Here is a 24,710-nt window from a genome sequence, read left to right on the forward strand (position 1 = left end):
AAGGGCAGCTATATAAATGTTTTAAATAAATAAAATATTGAGCATCCCCCCCCAATAAGGTGAGTGAGTTGGTACAGTAGTGATTTTTCTCCATTTGTTAATTAAGTTATTCAAAGGATTTTGAATAAGGCCTTTCTGTGTGCAAATTTTATTATTTGAAAAATAACTTATTCTCTTATTTTATTCAAGAGGAATAAAACTATTCAAAAGAATAAATAATTCAAATCTACCCAACTTACCACTGTTCATGGCAAAAATATGACAAACCCAATGACTCATAAAAATATCCTGCATATTGTAACATATTGCAACCATTGAGGTTATTCCTTCTTTTTAAGTGTCTTATTTATAGGACTTAAAATTAAAAGTTCATTAGGTTCAATAATTGAAATGAGATTACTTACCACCCAGTGATGTCTTTGCATGCACTAGAACTTGGCTTTAAAATAGATAATGAGGTGCCCAGTGAGCCATCTTGATGCATCATTGTTTGAAGTTGAAGCAGGAATAGCTTTGATTTCCCTGGATGAAGAATTGTTGGCAGTCCTATGAAAAAGGAGGATAATAAGTATATATTTAAAAAATATGAAGTCCAATTATATAGGTATACCCCAGTGAAATCCAATTCTTAAATGCTTTTGGCAGTATCTCTTGGCCAGATGTGCCTCATTTGAGATATGTTGTTAAGAATAACGAAAAAGACAGCCCCAGTTAATTCACCTTGAGCACTTGGAAAGGAAGATTGGGAACCGATAGGAAAAGTCATAGCTATTTTGGAATAGTGCCTGTTTATTCATTGTCTGAAGAGAAAGAGATGGCTGAGGATGAATGCATGCATTACGTCCTAAACACCCTTTTACAAAAGGCCTCTCCAAATAAAAGCCAATTAGAAATACAAGCAGGGCTGCTATTAAGAAATTACTCTATTAATCCTATCTATTGATGTTTTCAACTTCAGTTTTAATGCTTCCAAGCAAGCATTTGAAGACAAAATATTAATATGCATGCAAACCCAAGTGAAAAAGACACTGAATAACCTAAACCAGCAGAGGGACGTGGTTTGGCCCTAGGTATCAGAAATAGGATTCAAATCTGATTCAGCATTTATCAGCCTGCTGAGTCTTTGCCTGGTACAGTATATTTTCTTCCATTCCAGGATTTTAAAAGGGTAACACAAAATACGGATGGTCTGCAAAGACAAAACTAGATTGTCAGGGCCTGGGGTGAGATTGAGGGAAAGAGCACAGCTTAAATCTGCAGGAAGCATTCCTGATGAGGAAAGGAGTAGGTGCCAAAATCTAATTTTAGTCAATAATTTTATAATGCATTTTTTGAGGAATTTATTCCAGGCTTTGTCTCGATTTTTTTGTCAGTTTTACTAATGCTACATTGCTTTTGTTTTCGTGTTTAAAAAATAGCCTTTTCAGAATACATATAGGCAGTCCTTGACTTACAACAGTTCATTTAGTAACCATTTGAAATTACAACGGCATTGAAAGAAGTGACTTATGACCATTTTTCACACTTACAACCGTTGCAGCATCCCCATGGTCACGAGATCAAAATTCAGATGCTTTGTAACTGACTCATATTTATGGCAGTTGCAGTGTCCCAGGGTCATGTGATCACCTTGTGCACCCTCTGTCATGGGGAAGCCAGATTCGCTTAACAACCGTGGTATTATCTTAACAAGTGCAATGATTCATTTAACAACTATGACAAGAAAAACCGTAAAATGGGGCAAAATTCACCTCACAATTGCCTCACTTAGCAGGAGAAATTTAGGGCTCAGTTGAAGTCCTAAATTGAGGACTACCTGTATAAGGAAATGTTGGGTTTTTCCAAATCTTATGCATGAGTGTTCTACTTCTAGGAAAGTGAAGCCTATTTCCAAATTGACAGGTAGCATTCTACAACCTAGTCTCATGTTTGTTCCCTGAATAGGGCCATTAAAAAATAAGAAAGAGAAAACTTTCTCATTAATCCATTAAGTTGAGGATTAAAAGTGATCACAGAATATCTGTTGGGTGTTTGGGGACAAGAAGCATCAGAGGATGCAATGGAAATTAATTAATTTGCTTGTTTACTTATTTATATCCTGCCTTTATTATTTTTACAAATAGTTCAAAGTAGCGAATATATCCAAGACATCTATTTCCTCTTATTTTCTCCACAACAACAATCTTGTGAGGTGACTTGGGCTGAGAGAGTAGCTGGCCCAAGTTCACTCAGCTGGCTTTCATGGTTAACACAGGATCAGAACTCACAGTTTCCCACATTCTAATCTGGTGTCTTAATCCTGGAAAAGAGATGTGCCTTGTTATAATGCTGAGCAGGAAGACCACACTACAACAATATGATGCTATTTCTTGCTATATGTACAGTATTACAATGGATAGAATCGCTTTCTGTGGTGGTTACTATGTTCTCTTTCAAAAAGTTTTAACATTGACAAAAATTGAGGAAGGGCAACCTTTTTTAGATTTACACTCTCATCTGGAGATGATCAGCATTGTATTACAGGTAGTCCTCAACTTATGACCGCTCGCTTAGCAGCTGTTCAAAGTTACAATGGATCCCCCCCAAATGTACTTAAGTCTGGGATTTTAAATTCCAACAACCCTCTCCCTGCATCACTAGATAACATTGTGGTCACTTGGCAACTGGGCCGCATTTATGACTGTTGGCAGCGTCCCACAGTGATGTGACCACAGTGTGCCTTATTTGCCGGAAACTGGTGTTTACTTCCAGTTTTCAGCAAAAAAAAAATGTTGCGGACAATGGGTTTGCTTGATGACCGTTGTGTTTAACAACTGCTGCAAAAAATGTAAAATTGGGTTAGTCACGTGGGTGCCTCAAGTTACAACTGTCATAACATGCAACAGAAATTCTGGGTTCCATTACAGTTGTAAGTCAAGGTCTATCTCTAACCCAACACATTTGGACGAGTCCAAGTTGAGGAAGATTGCATTTCAAACCCTGCATTATAAAGTGGGTAAACAAAATGCTCATTTTTCTAAAAAAACAAAAGTTATATTCTTATTCCATTTTGATCATCATAATACTAAACGTCAAAGAGATCTAGTGTTATTGTCAGCATCAGCTTTCCTGCTTTAGCTGCCATAAGAAACGGGGAGGGATTAGGTATGGAGCAGAGGGGGGGGAAGAGAGCAGGAGGGGGTTTGTCTTTGTAGGAGGGTACTTCGGGGAAATCGAAACTACATTTCAGAAGGGGATGGCCGACCAACTGTCCTGACATTCCTGATGGATGACGCTGCCAGACGTGTTGCCACCTGACCTTTGGAAGACCTTTAGATTGGCTGAGAAACTATAAACACGAGGGGGGGAAGAAACTTAGTAGATGCATTTCGCGCGTTTTGATCACTTCCAGCTTTTCACTGGGATGTTAATCTTTTCATATTCAGTAAAAGTACCAGATTCTTCAAAATGCTTGAGTTTGGGGTTTTCTTTCCTGGATACTGAAGGAAGCATACCTGACATTAAGCTGGAAGTCATCTCAGTCATCCCGGACAAAAACCGAGGGGACTGAAAATCCAAAGTATGTCAGATCGTGGGAGTGATGACGAAGGGAAGATGGGGGCAGCGAGTTCAACCGCCCTCCAGTCGGAAAGAGAAACTGCAGAATGGCTGGAAAAACTCCGTTTGGAACCGGAGGAAGCTAGATGGTCCAAAGGTGTGGGCAGACTGCCGGACTGGGGAGAGAATCCCCGGGGAGTGACGACTTCCAGACCCCGGAAAAGGGAGGCAGTGTGGATGCAACAGCAGAAGGAACGTCTCATGATAGATCAAGCCTTGCAGCTTATCCGTGATGTGGAAGAAAGCAGAAAAAACCGTGAGTCTTTTGAAACTCCTGTGGAAAAGGGGGAAGCAGACCCCAGGGGGGAGGCAGAAGAGACAGCCTGCGGGGGAGAGGAAGAGTTTGAGGAGGGAACATCCCAGGCTTCGGCAGCTCGAGGAAGAGATGCAGCCGGCCAGAGAACCCCAGCCCTGCAGGCCCCCCCCCGCAGACGTAAAAAGCCAAAAATCCCCCCCCTTCCTGGAAAGTTTGATGGAAATCCTAAAACCTTGGGATTTTTCCTGACCCAAGTGTGGAACCACATGCAGGATTGGGGGGAGGACTACGAAACAGAGGCGGCTAAAGTCAGAAGCGTTGCGAATGCCCTAGAGGGAGTGGCGGCTGAGTGGATGGTAGTTCTCCACAATAACAACTCCCTCCTGCTGAGAAATTACAACCAGTTCATGAGGGCCCTTAGAAGACGTTTTGAAGACCATTTAGCTGAACGAAAGGCGAGACTCAGAATGAAGAGCATTCAGCAGGGCCGGAGGCCGGTGGCAGAGTATATCCAAGAGTTTCGTGAACTGGCACCTTATATGACAGGCTGGTCAGAAATGGCGCTTTTGGAGAGTTTCAAGGATGGATTGAATGATGAGATATATCGAGATTGCAGGAGCATGGGGGTCCCCGATGATTTGGATAGATGGTACATAGTAGCTGAGGATGTGGAGATCGAGCTGAAACGGAGCGAACTCCGAGGAAGGCGGATGGGGGACCAGTCATCCTCTCTCTACCGTAAGGGGGCGGCCAAGATGACTGGTGGGAAGACCGAATTCAAACCCAAGTCAAAGCCCTTCACCTGTTTCAAATGTGGGAAGGAGGGTCACCGGGCGGCCGAATGTTTCTCCAAACCACCGCCAAAAGCCACCGGGGCCAGCCAAAAGAAAAGCGATAAAATACCCGCCAAAACCCGCGGCACCGCCCTGAAAGGAGAAGTCGTTGAGTTCACTCCCCGGAACCAGCGTGAGTTGGGAACTCCGACCAACGATGACGACAGCGAGACAGACTCCGACTCGGACACCGATGAACGGGTGAGTCACACGGAAGAACCCTTACTCATCCCCGTAGAAGTAAGGGTGCCCTCCACAGGAACTCACGCGCAATTGTTAGCCCTGTTGGACTCGGGGTGCACTAGGTGCATAATTAGCCCCAAAGTAGTGGAGGAAATGGGACTGAGACTGAAAACGTTAAAAAGACCCATTGCATTTTGTCAATTAGATGGGTCGATTGCAGGGGGGGGCCCAGCTAGTTTTATGACCGAACCCCTCGAACTACACTTGGGGAATCACATAGAAAAGCTCAGCTTTATTGTAGCCCCTGGCATGGAAAGGCCCCTAATTCTAGGACTGCCCTGGCTTCGAAAATGGAACCCACGAGTAAATTGGAAAACGGGGGTCCTGCGCATCCGTACGGCAGAACCACCTCCGGAAAAGGAAGGCCCCTCCCTAAGGGACGACATAAGACCAGAAGGGGCCGCAGTAGCCATTAACTATATTGAGGGAGAAGAGAAAATTCCGAAGGAATATTGGGACCTCAAGGAAGTGTTTAGTGAAAAAGCTTCTGATAATCTGCCTCCCCACAGGGCCACTGACTGCACCATTGAAATACTCCCAGGGGTGAAGCTTCCCAAACCAAAAATATACCCCATGACACCTCGAGAATTGGAGGAATTGCGAAATTTTATTGACAAAAACTTAGAACGGGGATTTATCGAACGAGCCAAACCCAAGGTAGCAGCGCCAGTAATGTTCCGCGAAAAGAAAGATGGATCCTTCAGATTAGTTGTTGATTATAGAAACATGAACGCCATTTGCGTGGAAAATGTCTATCCCCTCCCACTTATGAAGGACATGTTGGCCCATTTAGGAAAGGGAAAAATTTTTAAACTTGATTTAAGAGAGGCATACTACCGAGTGAGAATAAAAGAGGGAGATGAATGGAAGACAGCATTTAATTGCCCACTGGGGTGTTTCCAATTTAGAGTACTCCCTTTTGGACTACAGGGGGCCCCGGCCGTATTCATGCAGTTGATCAACGAAGTGTTGCATGAGCATCTATATAAGGGGGTGTTGGTCTATTTGGACGATATTCTAATTTATTCTGACAACATGGCCGACCATATAAGATTGGTTCGAGCGGTCTTGAATAAACTCAGAGCAGCTGAACTCTATGCCAAACTTTCTAAATGTGAATTCCATCAAGACAAAATCGACTATCTTGGATATCGTATATCGCATGAGGGAATAGAGATGGACCCGGAAAAGGTCCGGGCAGTAATGGAATGGGCCGCACCGCGCACCCGTAAACAGTTACAGAGTTTCTTAGGGTTTGCTAACTTTTATAGACAATTTATCCCCTCTTTCGCAAAAATCGCACTGCCAATTACAAACTTGCTCAAAACAAAAGGGGAAATAAAACCCAAACCCTCGAAACCACTAGAATGGACTATGGACTGTCAGGCCGCTTTCGAAAAACTGAAACGGCTGTTTGCAGCTGAACCTGTGCTCAAACACCCCGACATAGAACAACCTTTTGTAATACAAGCGGATGCTAGCGACGTTGCCGTAGGAGCGATACTCTTGCAAAAGAATGAGAATGGAATATTACAACCCTGTGCTTACACATCCCGTAAACTATCTGAAACAGAAAGGAGATGGGCCATATGGGAGAAGGAAGCGTTTGCAGTTAGATGGGCGCTGTTAACATGGAGACAATTTTTGGAGGGGGCAAAACATCCTTTCGAGGTGTGGACTGACCATAAGAATCTAGAAGCATTAAAAACACCACACAAATTGTCACCCAAACAGGCACGCTGGGCCCAACATTTCAAGCGTTTCAATTTCACTTTACGTTACCTTCCTGGGGGAAAAAATTTCATGGCAGACGCACTTTCCAGATTGCCACAGTACAACAGCATAAAGAAGGAACTGGTTCAACCAATGATCCCCTTAACGCAATTGGCAACACCCGTCACTACCAGAGCGCAGAGTAAAACCGATCCAGAACTCTCAGGGGATTTACTCGAAAAGTTACGAGAAGCACTAAAAGTTGACGAGTGGTTTAAACTCCACTCGAATGAATGCACACTTCGCGATGGACTAGCTTGGGTTGGATCGAAATTGTATGTTCCGTCCACATTAAGACCAACCGTATTGAAATATGCGCATGATGCCAAAGCCGCAGGACACTTTGCGTTTGTCAAAACTTTACATCTTGTTAAGAGACAGTTTTGGTGGCCTGCACTAAAAAAGGACATACAGACATATGTGGCTAGCTGTCCAGTATGTGCCTCGGCTAAAAGACCTCCAGGAAAATCCCCTGGATTACTGCAAAGTGTGGCTAGACCGAACGCCCCATGGAAGGAAATATCTATGGATTTTGTGGTGGACTTACCCGACAGTGAGGGCTGCACTGTCATTTGGGTAGTAACTGATTTGTTTTCTAAACAAGTACATTTCATACCTTGCTCAAAGATCTTTCCTGGATACTGAAGGAAGCATACCTGACATTTATATTAATTATAGGATAATTATAAACATTGGAGGTTGAAAAGTGATTGCTTAAGAAAAAAGGGACACCATAGAGCAACCAGCTACAGAATTCTCCTTTCCTTAATAAAAATGTATTTCTCATAGTTTGAGTAAACATTATGAATGGTGATTCTAAGAAAACAAAAGTAGCTTTCAAACTTTGTTATCACAGCAGTTGTTTAATATGAAATTTGATTTTTTTTAAATAAATGGTGTCAGTTGGTCTTTTTTATGAAAAGAAAGAAGGATATTTTAGAGGAAATATTTACTTCAATAAATCAATACAAGTAATTTAACATTTTTCAAATATCAAATATTGAAAAGCAAATGGCTAAACCTGTAAGGAAGGAAGGCAGATGACCTTGTAGGAAGTATTGCCAAAGCAAAAGGGGATGAAGTCCAGAACAAAGAGATAAAATTAGTTTGGAAGCAGCTCGGACAGAAACCTGCCTAATTCACTGAAGATGGAGGAAGGGGAGGTACAGCACAATCAAACTTTCAGAATTTCATTACTATAGCCAATCTAAATGAAATCAATGTTAGCCTTCATGTGGAGTTGAATTCCTGGTCTGGTCTGCCTAGTGGGGCTGACAATATGTTATCTTGGTCTCCAGAAGGAAAAGCAGGACATAAATCTGATACATAAATAATGCTACATTTTTAATGTTTTATGAAAATGCAGTTACAGATTGGAGAAGCTTGGCATGCAAGATATCCATTGTTTTTAAGAAAAGGCTGTTTTTTTTTTAAGTTTGGTAATGGCAAAAAATATATGCAAATTTTCCAAGTGGGTGAACATTTGATTTAAAAGGTTTTAACTGTGTATTTGTCCATAAATATGACCCCAGTGCTGCCATGAGGAAAAGAAAGGCACTTGTGAGGAAAGTTGCAAGCCCCTTCTTTTCCCATCACATTTCTGACGTCAGCCAATCTTCTGGAGAGGCACAGGGCGGGATAGGAAAGCAGTTCCCTCATGAGGTCTTCTGCTGCTGTTACCAAGTGATGAATACAGTGCCAAAGTGGTGGGATTGCAGTAATGGTGCTGTAATGATCCGTTGACCATGCTTATTCAGAGAAGTGTGCCTCCAGCTGTGTTCACATTCATCTTAAGGTCTCTAGACATAAAAAGTGATACATTGTGTTTTATTCAAGCACCTGTGGAGTGTAACACACTTTTAGATCTGATGTTCCTATTGAAACTGCCTGTAATCACTGCTAATGCATGGTTGTTTCCTAGGTGAATGGAAAAGGTTCATTGTGGTGTGTGGATCCAGAATATAAACCAAACCTTGTACAGGCTCTGAAGAAGCAACCATTTCCTTCTGCGTTTGCATTTTATACCCCACCAGCATCACCACTAAGGTAGGATTTCTTTTCCCAAGCAATACAACCTTGGAAGAAAAGGTTTTCCAGATAATATTACTAAAGAGAAGACGGGACAGTTTGTATTTTGACAACACTGTGATGGAAAGCTGTTTTTCTATATCTTTTTTTTTTCTTTTTGAAAGTTGGAGAACAGCTCGTATTCAATGGCAGATCCCATATTTTGTAGGCAGAAATGCTTTCCATGTCCAGAGAAGAGATCCTGCATTCCCTGTCCCCAAATGCATTGAGAGTGCTTTCCACTCCCCCCAAATCAGCAGGCCTCAGTCACAGAATACAGGAGACCAGCACTGAACAAGGCAGTTTTATATTTTCATCTCAATAGCCTGCCTCTTATCATAGTTACTAGGATTTTGATACTAGGATTAAAAAAAGGAATGTAATTGTTTGTGAAATCAGAGAGATGTACAGGACTCAGTATAAGCCAGGTAATGAAGCTTCTTGTTAATACGTTGAGGCCATTAACCCTCCCAGGTTTGCATATTATGAACTAATTCCACAGTTCTCATATATTTTCTGGTTAGGCCTGCTTAGGAGTATAAGTATTCAGAAAAATAATTGTTTGATATAACTTTTGTGTTGCATAGTTCATTTTGGAAGAGGCAATATCAGGAGAGAGATTTGGGACATGACCCAAATCTCAATGTACCATATGAGCCTGAAAAACCTTGTGGAGAAGAGGACAGAGCTACCGTATTTTTCACACTATAAGACACAACTAAATTTAGAAGAGGAAAACAACAACAAGAAGTTTTTGGCCTCTGCGCGCCCCATTTTTGGCCCCTTTCCAGCCTTTTTTTGGCCTGTTTCCAGCCCATTTTTGAGGATTTTTTTTGGCCCATTTTCGAGGCTTTTTTGACCAGTTTTTTTCCAAAAAGCCCGGGCTGAATAAAGTCTCAAAAACGGGCCAAAAAAAGCCTTGAATAAGGGCTGAAAAATGCCCCAAAACAGGCTGAAAAAAGCCTTGAATAAGGGCTGAAAAAAGCCTCCAAAACAGGCCAAAAAAGCCCCAAAAATGGGGCGTGCAAAGGCCAAAAAACGGCCAGCAGGTGGGCGGGGCTTCTGCAATATTCTGTCACAGACATTTTCACCCCCTTTTGGGAGACAAAAAAGTATACCTTATAGTCTGAAAAATACGGTCCTTTTGCTCCTGGGTCTCTGCCCTGACTACCCCTGAGATGTACCAAGCACCTGCAAGCACGAAGAGACTTTGCAGCTTCTCTCAAGGCCATGATGACTTGTAATGTGGCAATAACCTGAGAGAGAAAAGCTCTTTTTCACATGAAATTACAACTGAATAAAAGAATTGAAAGAAAATACAGTTTAAAAATAGACACTAATGCATAAGACCTTTTAAAGAAAAAAAATCTAAAAATGATGAAATTTCTGAAGAAGTGTTAAGGGTGAGATGAATTTTTTTGAAGCACAGGTCTGTGAAATTGAAATTCAGACTTATATTCATGCCTAGCAATAACTGGGGAAAAAAGATGTATGAATTCTGTTTTCTGTTCTTTGGAGCATTGTACATTCAGGGAGGCACAAAAATAAAATCTCTGGTATATCACTGTTATTTAGAGTTTTTTTTCTACTTTCCAACTTGGCTATTGCCAAAAGTGCATGTTTGTTACAGTATTAGATTGTCTTATCTTGCATTCTTTGTTTTGTGCTATATCAAGCCTTGAAAATAGGTCCCTGAGCTTTTAAATATAGAATGTTGTTTAAAAATTAATACCATTGATATTTATTTTGCTGTCAATGTATTTTTTAAGGTGGCTGCAAGAACATTGAAATACAGTAACAGACTTAGTATGGTAAAATATATGAAAACAATAGATAAAAAAAATAAACTGGTATAAAAATTGGGCCAATTAGGAAGTGAAATGAGTAATTTAAAAAGCAATTTAGAAAAACTTGCAGAAGACAATTCAAAAGAGTCATAGGTCTATTAACAGAATAGCAATAGCACTTATATACTTCTTCATAGTGCTTTACAGCCCTTTATAAGTGGTTTACAGAGTCAGCATATTGCCCCCAACAATTTGGGTCCTCATTTTACCAACCTTGGAAGGATGGAAAGCTGACTCAACCTTGAGCCGCTCAGAATCAAACTCCTGGAGTGAACAGTGAGTTAGCCTGGTCAGTATAGACTTGAGATGAACCCTGCCCTAACTTTCCAAAGATAGTGCCAGCTTTTGGGAAATGCTAGAACGGTGATGGTGAATCTATGGCATGCGTGCCAGAGGTGGCACGCAGAGCCTTCTCTGTGGGCACGCATGCCGTCACCAGCTGCTCTTTTGGTTTCCAGCGCGTATGGTCTTCGCGGGTGCTAGAGCGCTGGAAAACGGCTTGAAAACGGCTCAAAAAGCACCCAAAAAATAGGCCATGCGCCGGAGCATCGGAAATCCGAAGACCAGTTGGCCAGTGTGTGCATGCCTGTTTTTTGGCCATTCTTCAGGCCGTTTTCCGGCTGTTTTCTGGCTGTTTTCGGGGCGTTTTTTGGAAAAAAGAACTGCTTTATGATTTAGAAAGGCTTTGAAAATTGTTAAGGCATTTTAAAGTATGGCCTGCTCCTGAGGTAAGTGCATCACTGCAGGAAGAACAAGCTGTTCCTAGACCCTCTTCCAAAAATAGTCTTGATGAACAGGTAGTCTTTGATTTACAACAGTTCATTTAGTAACTGTTTGAAGTTACAACAGCACTGAAAAAAGTGAATTACAACTGTTTTTCACACGACCATTGCAGCATCCCATGGTCATGTGATCAAAATTCAGATGCTTGGCAACTGACTCGGATTTATGACGGTTGCAGTGTCCCAGGGTCAAGTCATCACCTTTTGTGACCTTCTGACAAGCAAAGTCAATGGGGAAGCCAGATTCACTTAACCATGTTACTAACTTAACAACTGCAGCAATTCACTTAACAACTGTGGCAAGAAACGTTGTAAAATGGGCAAAACACACTTCACAACTGTCTCACTTAGAAACAGGAATTTTGGGCTCAATTGTAGTAGTAAGTTGAGGACTATCTGTAGTAGAAATTCTTGCCAGAAAGGCCTTTCTTAAAAGATGCTCATTACAGACTTAATATTTATTGCTTTAAGAAAGTTGTCTTGGGGTAGAATAATGTCCTTCCCCTTTAAATGTATGAAGAGATTTTTTAATACATATAGTCCTCCACTTACAAAGTTCATTTAGTGACCGTTTGAAGTTACAACAGCACTGAGAAAAGTAACTTATGATCCTTTTTCGCACTTACAACTATTGCAGCAACCCCATGGTCGTGTGATCAAAATTGAGACACTTGGCAAATGACTTGGCATATTTATGATGGTTGCAGTGTTCCCAGGTCATGTGATCACCTTTGCAACCTTCTGAAAAGCAAAACCAATGGGGAAAACTAGATTCACTTAACAACTGTGTTACTAACTTAACACCTACTGTGATTCACTTAACAACTGAGTCTTCGGAGATGGGCGGCATACAAATTGAATAAATAAATAAACTGAGGCAAGAAAAGTTGCAAAATGGAGCAAAATTCACTTAACAAATGTCTCAGCAATAGAAATGTTTGGCTCAATTGTGGTCATAAGTTGATGACAACCTGTATTCGCCTTTCAGCAGTACAAAACATCATCTACTTCTGGACAAAAGTTTCAAGCTTTGTGCCAGACAGTAATGTGTGACCTGGAATAAAATCTGAGACAAGATGCAGCAAAAGGCTACGAGATCTTTAGAAAGCAATAGCAAGAAAGTAGTTCAGAAGACCTGTTAGTAGCTTGTATAAAAACTGCATAATTCAGCATAATCTATTTTGGTGGGCAGATAACTTTCTATGACTTTAGGCAAATATATATTTAGATAACCTTCTGTAAGGTTTTAAATTGAAAATGCCTACTCTGGTCCATTATTTAGGTATAAGACATGACCAATAAAAATAAGGACGGATCACATATTTTTAAAAAATTTATGTACCATGATTTGAAATGAATAGAAAACTGGCATCTGTCTCTAATATGGTAGTTGGTTTAGAAATCAATTTGGTATGGTTCATTTGAGGATCCATTTGGAAATTCCTGGAGTTTGTTATATATATTTAATTATGTGTATTGAAATCATAATAGCTGAAAATATGATTGGCTCATGTTAATTTTGTCTTCCGTAGCATAGACTCTGAATTTTGAGATTCTTTTTCCTCTCTTCCAGTGGTTCATCATCTCCTTGCTATTTAACCTCAGTTCGGAAACAGTGTCAGGGACGATCTATCAAAGGTAAGCATTTTTTCTGTTGCCCCTTTGTTTAAAAGTCTGAATCAGTCAGTTCTTCAAGGTAGGCAGATAGGAAACAGATTCCATAACTCTGACTGGAACTGCACTTTATTGATATAAGGGGAACTTGATCACATGAGAAGAAGGAAGAATTTGAACTCAAAACTTGTTCATTTATTTATTTATTGGTTCGATTTATATGCCACCCTTTTCCGGAGACTCAGGGAGGCTTACAATGCGTTAAGCAACAGCCTTCATACCAGGGGTGAAATCTAAAAATTTTTGCTACTGGTTCTGTGGGCGTGGATTAATTAGTGGGCGGGGCTTGGTGGTAAGGTGATTGGGTGGGCATGGCCAAGTCAATGTCACTTCTTTGCCCTTTTTTAACCTACAAAACACAACACAACACAACTGGCTCACCCACAATGTAAAAGCAGCTGTGCTAGACCCAAAATGGCCCCGCAACAAGCAGGAACCTCACACAGCCACAAAAAGCCCCCCAAAACAACTTTCATACTTTACACACACACAACACAACACAACTGGCTCACCCACAATGTAAAAGCAGCTGTGCTAGACCCAAAATGGCCCCTGCAATAAGCGGGAACCTCACACAGCCACAAAAAGCCCAAAAAACCAACTTTCACACTTTAAACACACAAAATTTCACATACAGCTTTGTGAGATTTTGTGTAGTTAAAGTGAAACACTATAGAAACACACAAAATCTCAGAAAGCTGCACAAATATTATTTTATTTTAATTTATTTTTATATAAAAGCAGCTAAATTTAAAACTTCCTAAACTTTAAATGGCTAGGTCTAAAAAAATTAACCAATTAACTATTTTTTTTAAAGCTCCCAAAGGGGGAAAAGACTTACCCAATAGAACAGGGGTCTCCAACCTTGGCAACTTTAAGACTTGTGGACTTCAACTCCCAGAATTCCTCAGCCAGCTTTGCTGGGAGTTGAAGTCCACAAGTCTTAAAGTTGCAGATAGAGCTGCTCACCAATGAGCTTGATTGCAGGTAGGGAGATTCAGTTGCTTGCTGATGCAATGGATTGCAGGTATTACAGCGTTGCGACCAGCAGCAGTAAGCAGTAAGCAGGGTGGGGGGGGGGAAAGAAACTTTTTTTCTTTTACATGGCTCTGGCGATCCAAGCTGAGTTGCCTGATTAGCAGGCAACTCAGCTGGGATCATCAGAGCTTGGCTCGTCAGAGCCATTTAAAAGGAAAAAAAAGGCTCTGATGATTGCACGGCTCAGCTGGGCATGGGGGGCGGGGGCAGGGATTTTTGCTACCGGTTCTCCGAACTGCCCGCCGTCATCGCTACCTACTCGCCCGAGCCGGTCCGAACCAGGAGCATTTCACCCCTGCTTCATACTTTTGTATATACCTGCTTAGTAGGGCTTTCGCCCCCCCCCTAAGCGGTGTCCTTTTTTATACAAAGTCAGCTTATTGCCCCCACAAACCGGGTCCTCATTTTACCTACCTCGAAAGGATGGAAGGCTGAGTCAACCTTGAGCCTGGTGAGATTTGGACTTGCAGTAATTGCAGGCAGCTGGCGTTACTTAACAGTGCTTTAGTCTGCTGCGCCAAGACATCATCGTTCATAGTTGCAAAGCAAGACTTTGGTCACAGCATTTGTACCGATAAGAAATGGGAAAACTAAGAATACTAAGATTGGAAACTTTCGTTTGAATTTTCAATAGTGGTTTGCCTGTATTATTTGAACTACCTGGGTTGCTTCAGAAGTATGGCTAGTTTTGGTTGCCTTAGATCACTGTGTGAGAATAACATCCTGCAGTGAGAAGAAGTCTAGTAGCAGTTAAACAAAGCAATCAACAAATGGAAACTGCCTCATCTTGATATGAAATCGGCCTTTGCAGTGAAAAAGCATGAGAAAAGAAACCCAGAACTGCCATTTTAAATGTGCTATATAGGGATTTCTTATTTGACAGCAGATTAATTGCTGAGGTTTTGGTTATATTAATCATTTTCTGATAAAGATTACTAATCAAAGTTCTAAGAGCAGGGGTCCTCAAACTTTTTAAATGGGGGGCCAATTCATGATCCCTCAGACTCTTGGGGGGTCGGACCAGCTGGGTGGGTGTGGCTAGGTGGTCATGTGACTGGGTGGGCGTGGCTAGGTCATGTGACTAGGTGGGCATGGTCAATTTAACAATCCATTAAACAATGCACACAAATTAAACTTTAATTTGTTTTGCTCCTGGAGGTGTTTTATTTGCTTTTGTTTGCATGTTGCTCTTTTGGTTGACTTTTCTTTTTACTAGATTGTTTTTTCAGTTGTTTAGGAGTCTAGTGGTCCACTTTAGGAAACTCAGTTTTGCAGCAATTCTTCTCAGCCCTAAGGAGCTTACAATCAACAAGTCTCTTTCTCTCTCTGTCTCCCCCCCTCTCTCTTGTCTGTCTCTCTGTCTCTCTCTCTCTCTTTCTCTGTCTATCTTCTGGAGGCCAAACATGGGCTAAAACGGCCTGTTTTTTGGCCTCCCCCGTCTCCAGAACATCTCTGCAGATTAAAAACGGGCTAAAACGGCCCGTTTTTTGGCCTCCTGGGGTTTCTGCGCCCCCTGTTTTTCACCTCCTCTGCCTCCAGAATGTCTCTGCAGGCCAAAAATGTTGGCCTTACCTTCCAGTTCTAGCCCACGGGGCTCGCGAAGGTAAGTCCTGCATCCAGCCGAACGGTAGGCGGGGCGATGTGGGCAGGGCAGCCTTGTGGTTCTGTGCGGACTAAATTAATGGCTTGAGGAGTTTGAGGACCGTTGCTCTAAGAGTCTTGTTCTTTGGATAATTGTTTCGGATCGAAATTTCTAGGAACGAATTCCGACTGGTTATTCTGTGATAATCATACTGTTCCAGGTCAAACTTAATTGAGTTAATTGACATGGGGTGCTTTTTTCTTTTTCTGATTTTCAGATTCAGATATCGATGCTGCTACTGCCATGATGCTCTTGAATACTTCCATTGAACAAGACATTTTAGATTGTAAGTACGGTAAATCTGTCTTCTTTTCAAAGAATATTGTTTTATAAAATTTATTTTAACTATACTATTTTAACTATATCATTTTAACTATGATAGTTTGATAGGTAAAGCCATGTTTTAGAGTTGCTATGTTGTTTAAAGATGTAAAATCTCCCTCACATTTTCTTTGACTCCTAGTATAGACATATCCATGAAGCTTTCTTGGCAATTATACAGAAGATTTTTCCAAAAACACCTTGTCATGTTTTTTTCAACTTCTCAGATTACTTAGAGCGCTAGTAATTTCACCCATATGTGATCCTGACTTTGAAATCAACTAAAATCATTTGAAAAAGGGCAACTAAAACAATTCTGGGATTGTTTAAAGGAAACTGGATGGAAGTCATGTATCATTTTCTGAACAAGGGGATGGAGAAAATTTAAAGCATCTTTTGTTACACCAGTTACAGCTTTGATATTACTATTTTTACTGGTAGCGGAAGAAGTGTTTTCTTCCCCCTCCTTTTCTTTTTTCATAACCCAGAACTCAGGATCATCCACTGAAAGTAATAGGCAGGAGATTCCTGGAAACTGAAAGCCCTTCTCACATAGTTGTATTACCTTATGGAATTAGGAGCCACAAGGTATGCAAAGTCCATTACCTTTGATAAGTTCAGAGGGGAGTTAGAAACATTCATGGAGAACTGTTCTGTTAACAGCATGCTTGTGGAGATAGTAAGCCTCCAAATTTCAGTTGAAGGCAGTATTGGCATAGATAGCTATTGCCCTTATCGTCAGTTTTCCCAGGGCATCGGGTTGCTTTCTGGGAATCGGGATGTTGGATTACATGCCTCTGTTGCAGGTGTGGGCAACATGGCCTATGGTATAATTTAATGCACTCTTTATTTTACAGGTAGTCCTCAACTTACCATTTGTTTAACAATGATTAAAAGTTACAAAGGCCTTGGAAAAAAAGTGAGTTACATCTGTACTCACACTTATGGCTGTTGCACCACCCTATGATCATGTGAATGCAATTCAGGTGCTTGGCAATCGGCTCACAGATGGTTGCACTTTCCTAAGGCCATGATTTGCAACCTTTTGCTAATTTCTGGCAATAAACACCTATTGGGGAAGCTGGATTTGCTTAATGACCACCATAAAAATTGTCATAAAGTCAGATCCAACTTGACTTATGACTGCAGTGACTTAATGACAGAAAGTACAGTGTCTAGTTGTGGTTGTAAGTTGACGATTACCTATATTTCAGAATATCTGCAAGAGATTCATTTACACTACCAATAAAGTTTTACATTATTTCCATGCAATCTATTGATTGGAAGAGTGATGTGCGTGCATGTGTGTAAAATTTCTGTTGTGGCCTGTCGGCCGCCAGCCCTTCCAGCAGCTGAATCAGAGGAGGAAGAGGAGGCGTAGGAGTCAGGTCAGCATCAAAGACACCTGGGAACTCTGAGGGGGAAGAGGGAATGGAACTGGCAGAGAGAGAGACAGAGGTGGAGCCTGGGCCGTCCATCAGCTCTCAGTCAACAGCCCCCAGCTCTGGAAGTGCCTGATGAGGAAGAGGAGGAACAGCTGGGTCCAGTGCCTGACGTGCAGATGTGCAGAAGGCAGAGGAGAGCAGTGGGCCAATCCTTGGGAAGGAAGAGCCACTGCTGCTAGTGAAGCCCCACCCTACCTCTGGGGATAAAAGGCAGGGGGCGGAGATGAATAGATGTGGCAGACAACCATTCATCTCTTGGCTGGACGGACTTGTTAGCCTGCGGTGAGAGAGAAACTTTTTGCTGCGGTTGCTGGCGCTCCTAATAGAGGAATCTTTGAGTTAACTTCAGAGGGTTTGTCGTATTTGGGGAGCAAGGTCAAAACAATTTAAAGAGGAAGGGATTAAGACCCTTATCCATTTACAGTTAAAGCTTTGGTCTCAATCAGCACATTACCCCCCAAATATTGTCCCTGATAAGATGTTGCTAGAGAAAGATGGTTGCCCAGCTCTCGACTGGGTCTGTTCTTAAAGATTACATTCATGTCTAGGAAGTCACTTGCTTCCAGCAGAATTATTAATACTATGATTAGGTTCAATTTTCAAATAAAGTGGTAGTGGAACGTGTGAAAATTCATTGAGCATTGAGGAAGGGGATGAGGGAGTTGGGATGGTAAAATATTCAGTCAATGTCCTGGAAACCAGAAAAAGAGGAGCAGAAAATGGAAGGGGGAAAGAAAAGGAGGTGTGTGATGAAGGAGAGAGGGAGATCAATCAAATAACATAGCAACATATTCCCTACCTGATACTGTCCATAAATTGAACTTCAATTTCCATAACCCTTCAGGCGACAGAACTGTTATATACGCTGTCTGGGGAAGTAGAAGTCTAACACCCTTAGAGAATACTTTGTTGATTTACATAATGAAAAATATTCCAGAAATGAATGATCTAAAATTTCAGCTAAGAAATAAACACAGGGAAAGAAAGGATCTCATTCCTATTCTTGAGCTGGGTTTTAATTGAATCCCTTCCTGATGCTTTAAACATGGAAACATGTTTATTGGACTCATTGCCACCCTTGAGTTTTCAGAAGATTTTTGTTTTCTCTTAGGTGAAAAGCCACCATCCCTCAAGCTCTCCAAGAAAAGGAAATATGGTAGCACGTTCCATAACCACACCCAGGAAGAGAGTGATCCAGCAGTCCCTAACATTGACCCCAAGGAGGACCACAATTACAGTGCCAGCAGTGTGGCTGCACAGCGTTGTGCATCGCTCTCTAGCATGTCTTCCCTGTCCTCTGTCGATGATGTATACAAATTTGTCTCAGAGGCCACCCGGACAGGGAGTGACGGCAGTGAAGGATTTCAGAGTGAAGTGGACACAGATGACAATGAAGATGATGATGATTCTCTGGCAGACAGTGGTTATACCTCACAGCCATGTGTCAGTATCACAGATGAGGCCCAGCCTCATCAGAAGGTCCTGGAGGAACTCTGCCAAGAAATTGATGACGAACTCAAAGAGGCGGCTGGGTCTCTTCTTCATCTTGCTGGGATCAGCACTTGTCTTGGCTCACTAATAAGTACTGCAAAGAGCCATGCCCAGAAGAGAAGGAAAAAAAATGACAACACAGTGTGAAGATAATTGATCTATCTATCTATATCTATATCTATATACATGTTTTATTTTTTAGGCTGGCAATATTCCTCCTTTTACCCTTTGCAAAGGAGATCAAAGCCATAAAAGGACTTTTTGTTTGTTCTTAATTTTTGCAGATTATAATTTTGCCATTTATAAAATTTTGTTTTTATTTTTAATTATAAGAGCAATTAATTTGTGCTTTGAAGGGCCAATGGAAATTGTGTGAAACAGATGAGGAAGTCTCAATAATTGTAAGGAAATGGAATATTCATTATTATCATTGGAATGATTGATTCACATGGATATCATTGTCATAAACGTGTGACATGTAGGGTCCAACAGATAATTGGAGGAATAAATTGTCCTATGCACAAGGGATTCTTTAAAAAATATGTATATTGTGGAGAAGAGAATTGCTTGCCATTTCCCAATATGCCTTTTCAGTTTCTAGGCCTACCAGGTTTTTGTATGTTGTACTTTAAAAGAAGAGGCTAGATGCAAAGAGTTTGATCACACTAAGGAAAAATCTCTGTCTTTCTAGTTCTGTTGATTAGATACTGAGTGAATGAAATATATTTCATTTATGCAAAATAGGCATAAATTATATGATTTTTAGCCCTCAGAATGGGGTGATAAAAATTAAGCAAACAACACATATATATATCTAATTCCCCGTTTGTGCTCAGTATGTATGAATCTGGTAGTCCTAAAGGTGTAGAGGCCCATCTGAAATCGGGCAACTAAGCAGGTAATGTTCCCATTTTTCACTGCTTATGGGGTCCACAGTGTCTCCATTTTTTTAGCGATATAGAATGCAGAACAAGACACATAAAGACATGTTTTTATAGCCTTCAGCTTTAGCTTCCATTGTTAACTGATTTCCTCAACTTACAAGCCAAGGGTCTGTGATTACATGAATGGTATAAAACTGCCATGATAATCAGTTGCAGGTTGACTGGTGTTTGCAATTATAAAATTGATAGGTAGGGGAGAGATACAACATGTGAATCTTCCTATTTTTGAGAGTGGGATCTTGAATGGGTAATTAGAATTTTCTTCCTATTTTTAACACAAGGTAAGGAGCTGGTTCTTTCTCTTGTGTTTGTGTTAATTGTAATTATTATATATTGGATCAATGGTGTATACATCTGTTTGCAAATCCGAGGCCCTTCTTTCTGTCTTGATATCTAAATTATGTGCAAATGAGTGACTGCTCAATTGCAAATGACCATTGCACAGAGAACTTTAATTTTGTTTAGGTTAAGGTAGTTGATACTTGACTAGTTCTTCATATGCTAAGAGTTGTTTTGGGGGCTCTAGCACATCACCTTGCAGATCATAATGGAATTATATTCCATATGCAACAGAAATAAGTGCATTGAAAAGTCATTGTTGGCTGAACAATTCTAGACTAATCTTCTCCCTGATTCTTTATGAGTAAAGCTTTTAAAAATTATAATGGGATGATCATGAGAGATTCTTCTTCTTTTTTGCAGCAGTATAGTTCAGCTGTGTTATCACCTGTGTGAGAACAAGGGCTTTCAGTGGCAGCTTTCTAACAGACTACTTCCTAGCCTACCCTGCAGTTTTCAGTTTTGCTTTGATTTAACCCAGCATTTCTAGAAACAACACAGGAAACTTAGAGATAGATATGTCCACTCCTGGCAGCCTCCACTTTTCTTGGCAATGGGATGGATTTTGTTTATGTTTTATATCTTATTATTTCAGCAATAATATAATCTTCCTTGTTGAATTCTGAGATAAGTCCAGATGCAGCGTGACAGTTGCACATAACATAATATTTACAATGCATGAACCATGTAATATGAGAATTACCTGTTTCTGTGCAGTGTATCGGGGAATTCGAATTCTGGAAGTGTATCCAGATGTTGACTTCTAAAATTGTGGACTTCTGTATCTCCTAGGCATTTATTCAGAAACAGTTGTGCATCTTCTCAATTCTGAGGGCCATAAGAGAGGTTACTACAGTGTTAGGGATGCTAATACACAGTTGGGTTAGGGACAGTTATTTGCCTGTGGGATAGTTAGTCTGAAGTACAGGGCCAAACTATCATCCAGATATCTTTTTGTTGTTACCATCAGCCATACTGATGAGTTTGGAGTCATGTGGCAAGTGTCCCTGGTTGGAACAAAGAGCACTGGAAACGATGAGCTTAACTCAGAAAAACAGGAATCTCCAAGCTGGCACAGCCGTCTTTGGCTGCAGTCTATTAATGCAATTCCATTACTTTTCAGTGGTCACTTGTGGAAGAAATGTTTGCATGCTACAGGCTGGGGCTGTTGTGCCTGTGAATGTCTTGAATGTTGCATAATGATCAAAGCATAACTTGTTTGGAAAGCAGCTTGACAAATTTCGTCTGCACATTTTCCATGCTTTTGAGAATGAAGGGAAGAGAGTCCACTAGTGGCCCTTTAAGCAAATCTGCCTGTTACCTCTCTGCATTTTGCATTCTTGTGAGTTGTACATTATATTTCTACTGATGACATAGAGCTGCTTTGACAAAAGTGTCAAAGATGTAAATGTCTGGGACTTAACTTCCTTCACTGCCTTTTCTTGCATACTGTCTCTTTATATCTGCTAAAAACTCTGTCACTGTAATTTCTGTTAAATGTTCAGTAGGAGTTCAATGCCTTAGCCAGGTTCCAGTGATCCTAACTGGACTGATTATAAGAGCTCCGGAACTAAGAGGAGCGATCCCCCCTTGAGGTTTATTGTAGGCTTGTGTAGAGTTTTAGATTCAAAGGCAAAATGGAGCTTAAGGGGACAATCACTTAGCACCTCTCTACAATCCCTTAAATCACATTTATCATTTCTTGAGATTTCCCAGCAACTGGCAGGTATTTTGAGCTAGCAAAAACAGCAGAGAGATGTAGTGTTCATACCCCATATGCTCCAATGTGCTTTTTTGCCTTAGAATGCAAAGCACCGCACAGCCCTACTTTGTTGAATGCTGCTACTGTTACAGCTTCCCTTAATTTGGCAACATCCAGCTGTAGTGTAACTGCAAGTCACAGAATTCCCAGGCACTATGAACAATGGAAATTTTGAGATTTGCAGTCCCAGCACACCCAGGACAGTGCTATTAGAATAATATCAGCAGAGATTCTCCTGGTGTAGGCCTTAAGTTTGTAAGAAATTATGTAGTTTTTAGTATTTCAGAATAATTTTTTTTGTTAAAATGATAGCAACCTATAAGTGAGTCAACCTTGTAATCACATTATTTTATAGACAGAAACAAAAATCTAATGCATGGATGTTTGCACGCTCACCTGTTTGTAGACAACTTTCTTTGATGTCAAGTTTAAACACAAATGGTGCTCATTCTGTATATTGCCTGCTTCAGCTCTTCAATCCAGAAATTCTCGTGGATTGGTGAAAAACTGCCTGCTTGCCAGAATCACTTTTGAAATAATCTGCTGATTAGGTTTTGCTAAGGAAGGAGTAATGTAGGGGTCTACTTCCAAATCTGATAGATTTTGTATAACTTTCTGTTTTTTTTCCATTAATCAATATTGCGAGTTCCACACAGCATAGTGATTGAGAAGTGGAAAAAGACCTATGGGATTAAAAGTTGCTTTCAATATATTGTTTTTATTTGCTGTCAAATAATATTTGCCCCTCTTTGAATAGGGTCTTCCATTGTATGACTACTACAAAAAAATAACTCACAGTGTTACTAGGTTTTACATTTGTAAAAGATAGCATGTGGAAGCCTAGAATGCCCTGCAAACATGCTAAATCAGGGTTATTTAAGGCTCTTTGTATGCTTGAGAAGTATCGTATTTTCTGCCAAAAGGTACCTACGTTAAATAAAAGAAGCAGCCAGTAAATAGAAAGTAAAATATTGTATAATTGCTCAGTAATCAGGTTGTTACTGGGTAGAATTGATTCACAAAAATCTCACCTTAGAAATCACGGGAGAGTTGAAGACTTTTACATCAATTCATAGAAAGCAAAATTCTCATCTGACCTTTTGAATGGCTCTAGTCATATATCCTTCCTATGAAATGGGGTTTTCTATGTGGTAACATGTGGCTAAGTGAAGAATATTGTACTATATACATGATCCAGAGAGCACCTACAGCATGGGGATTTAATATAAAGTCACCACTCACAAATTTATAAGCAAGCCTGTATATTAAGTGCCGAAGCACATTTTAAGTCCTGTATGTTGTGCAGAGATGTCCCATTTAACATTTGTCCAAAATGTGTGTTTAATAACTTGCGTGATGTGAAATTTGTTTCCATAGCAATGCAGGTAATATGGTTATAAAGAAATGTGTTTCTTTGGGTCTTATCTCTTGAAAGTTGAGAAAAGTTGACTTCAGTTCTCAATACATATTGGCCAGATTTTCATGCTTGAGGCTACTTTCCCTAAGAGCTCCTTTGCTCAGGTTTGTCGTCTTACATTTGACCTGTTAAAAGTCTTGTTTGCAGTCTCTTTTCTCCAGACAAAAGTTGATGTGTGCACAATTGTTTTTCAGTGTCCTCCCATTGCAAAAAAGTCTAATGTCACCTCTATGATAGAAAATGTATAGTGATCATTAACATTGGTAGCACTTTCCCTGTTGGTCTTCAAGTCCAAAGGCAGAGCAATAAAAGCATTTGGTGAGAACAGATGCTTCAGAAAGCTCAGATTTAAAGAGCTACGATTGTAGATGCTTGCAATCTTAGTTACCTTACATAGCATGACTTTGGGAAGTCCTCTAATTGTACAATTTCTGCCTATAAATGGGAAGTAATATATATGCAGGTAGCAAATAGCATATTGGAGAGAGGTTTAGATTTTTCCTCCTTATATGCTTGTTTACTATATGCATGGTGCTTTTTGAGTTGCAAAAATATGACATCTTGCCCCACCTTCTCCCATTTTGAAGAGATCCTGAGCAGGGATTTACACATACTTTTTCTAGAATGGGTCGAACAACATGTTGTAATACGTTAGATTCGTTTCATCTCTAAATTCATTGTGGAAATTCCATGAAGAAGGGAACTGCCATATCCAAGTTCTTGTGGATATGAGGAAAAGCTGCATTATTATTATTATTATTATTACTTTTGCCTTTACTAGCCGTATTCACAAATATATGTGTCTTCCTATGGCCAAAATCCACGCTGAACTTACTGTTCTAATTTTCAAAGAGAAGTAAGTGTTTTCATATCTTTGCAGGGAAGTCCTCATTTTCTTTGCTTAAGGTTACCTAGCTCTAGTATGTCTAAAACATTGGTCCCTAATCTTTGCAGCTTGGGGGCCCGGTTGGTGGGGGGAAGGGGAATTGGGCCACGTGCATGCTGGCCCATCACTCGCATAAGTTGACCTGTGCATGCTGGCCCGCCATTCACACGACCCGGTTGGGGACTCCCGTGTCTAAAAGACATCCAGATTGTGCTATGATTTTTTATTAGTAAATTGGGATGCTTTTATTGCAATCATGCGTCTCTCTCCATTCTAAAATTTATGCGCTGTAGGGTCAGACCAGAACAAATGGGAATGGCCAGGGTTCTGATCAGCAAGGTTAGAGATCTATT

The 24,710-nt window shown here is 40.6% G+C and overlaps 1 protein-coding gene across 2 annotated transcripts in view; it reads left to right on the forward strand.

The window, feature by feature from the left end:
- The window catches only part of FOXN2 (forkhead box N2), a 46,860-nt gene extending 24,987 nt beyond the window's left edge, over nucleotides 1–21,873 (forward strand). For both annotated transcript variants that reach the window (XM_034427430.3, XM_034427431.3), the window contains exons 3-6: nucleotides 8,624–8,748; nucleotides 12,972–13,036; nucleotides 15,970–16,038; nucleotides 18,630–21,873. In XM_034427430.3, coding sequence (XP_034283321.1) covers nucleotides 8,624–8,748; nucleotides 12,972–13,036; nucleotides 15,970–16,038; nucleotides 18,630–19,156 — 786 coding nt within the window. In that variant the 3' untranslated portion in view covers nucleotides 19,157–21,873. The remainder of the gene's footprint in view (nucleotides 1–8,623; nucleotides 8,749–12,971; nucleotides 13,037–15,969; nucleotides 16,039–18,629) is intronic.
- The last annotated feature ends 2,837 nt before the right edge of the window (nucleotides 21,874–24,710 follow it).

The sequence above is a fragment of the Pantherophis guttatus genome, chromosome 1 (assembly GCF_059756535.1).
Source record: "Pantherophis guttatus breed Tessera chromosome 1, ASM5975653v1, whole genome shotgun sequence".
NCBI lineage: Eukaryota > Metazoa > Chordata > Lepidosauria > Squamata > Colubridae > Pantherophis > Pantherophis guttatus.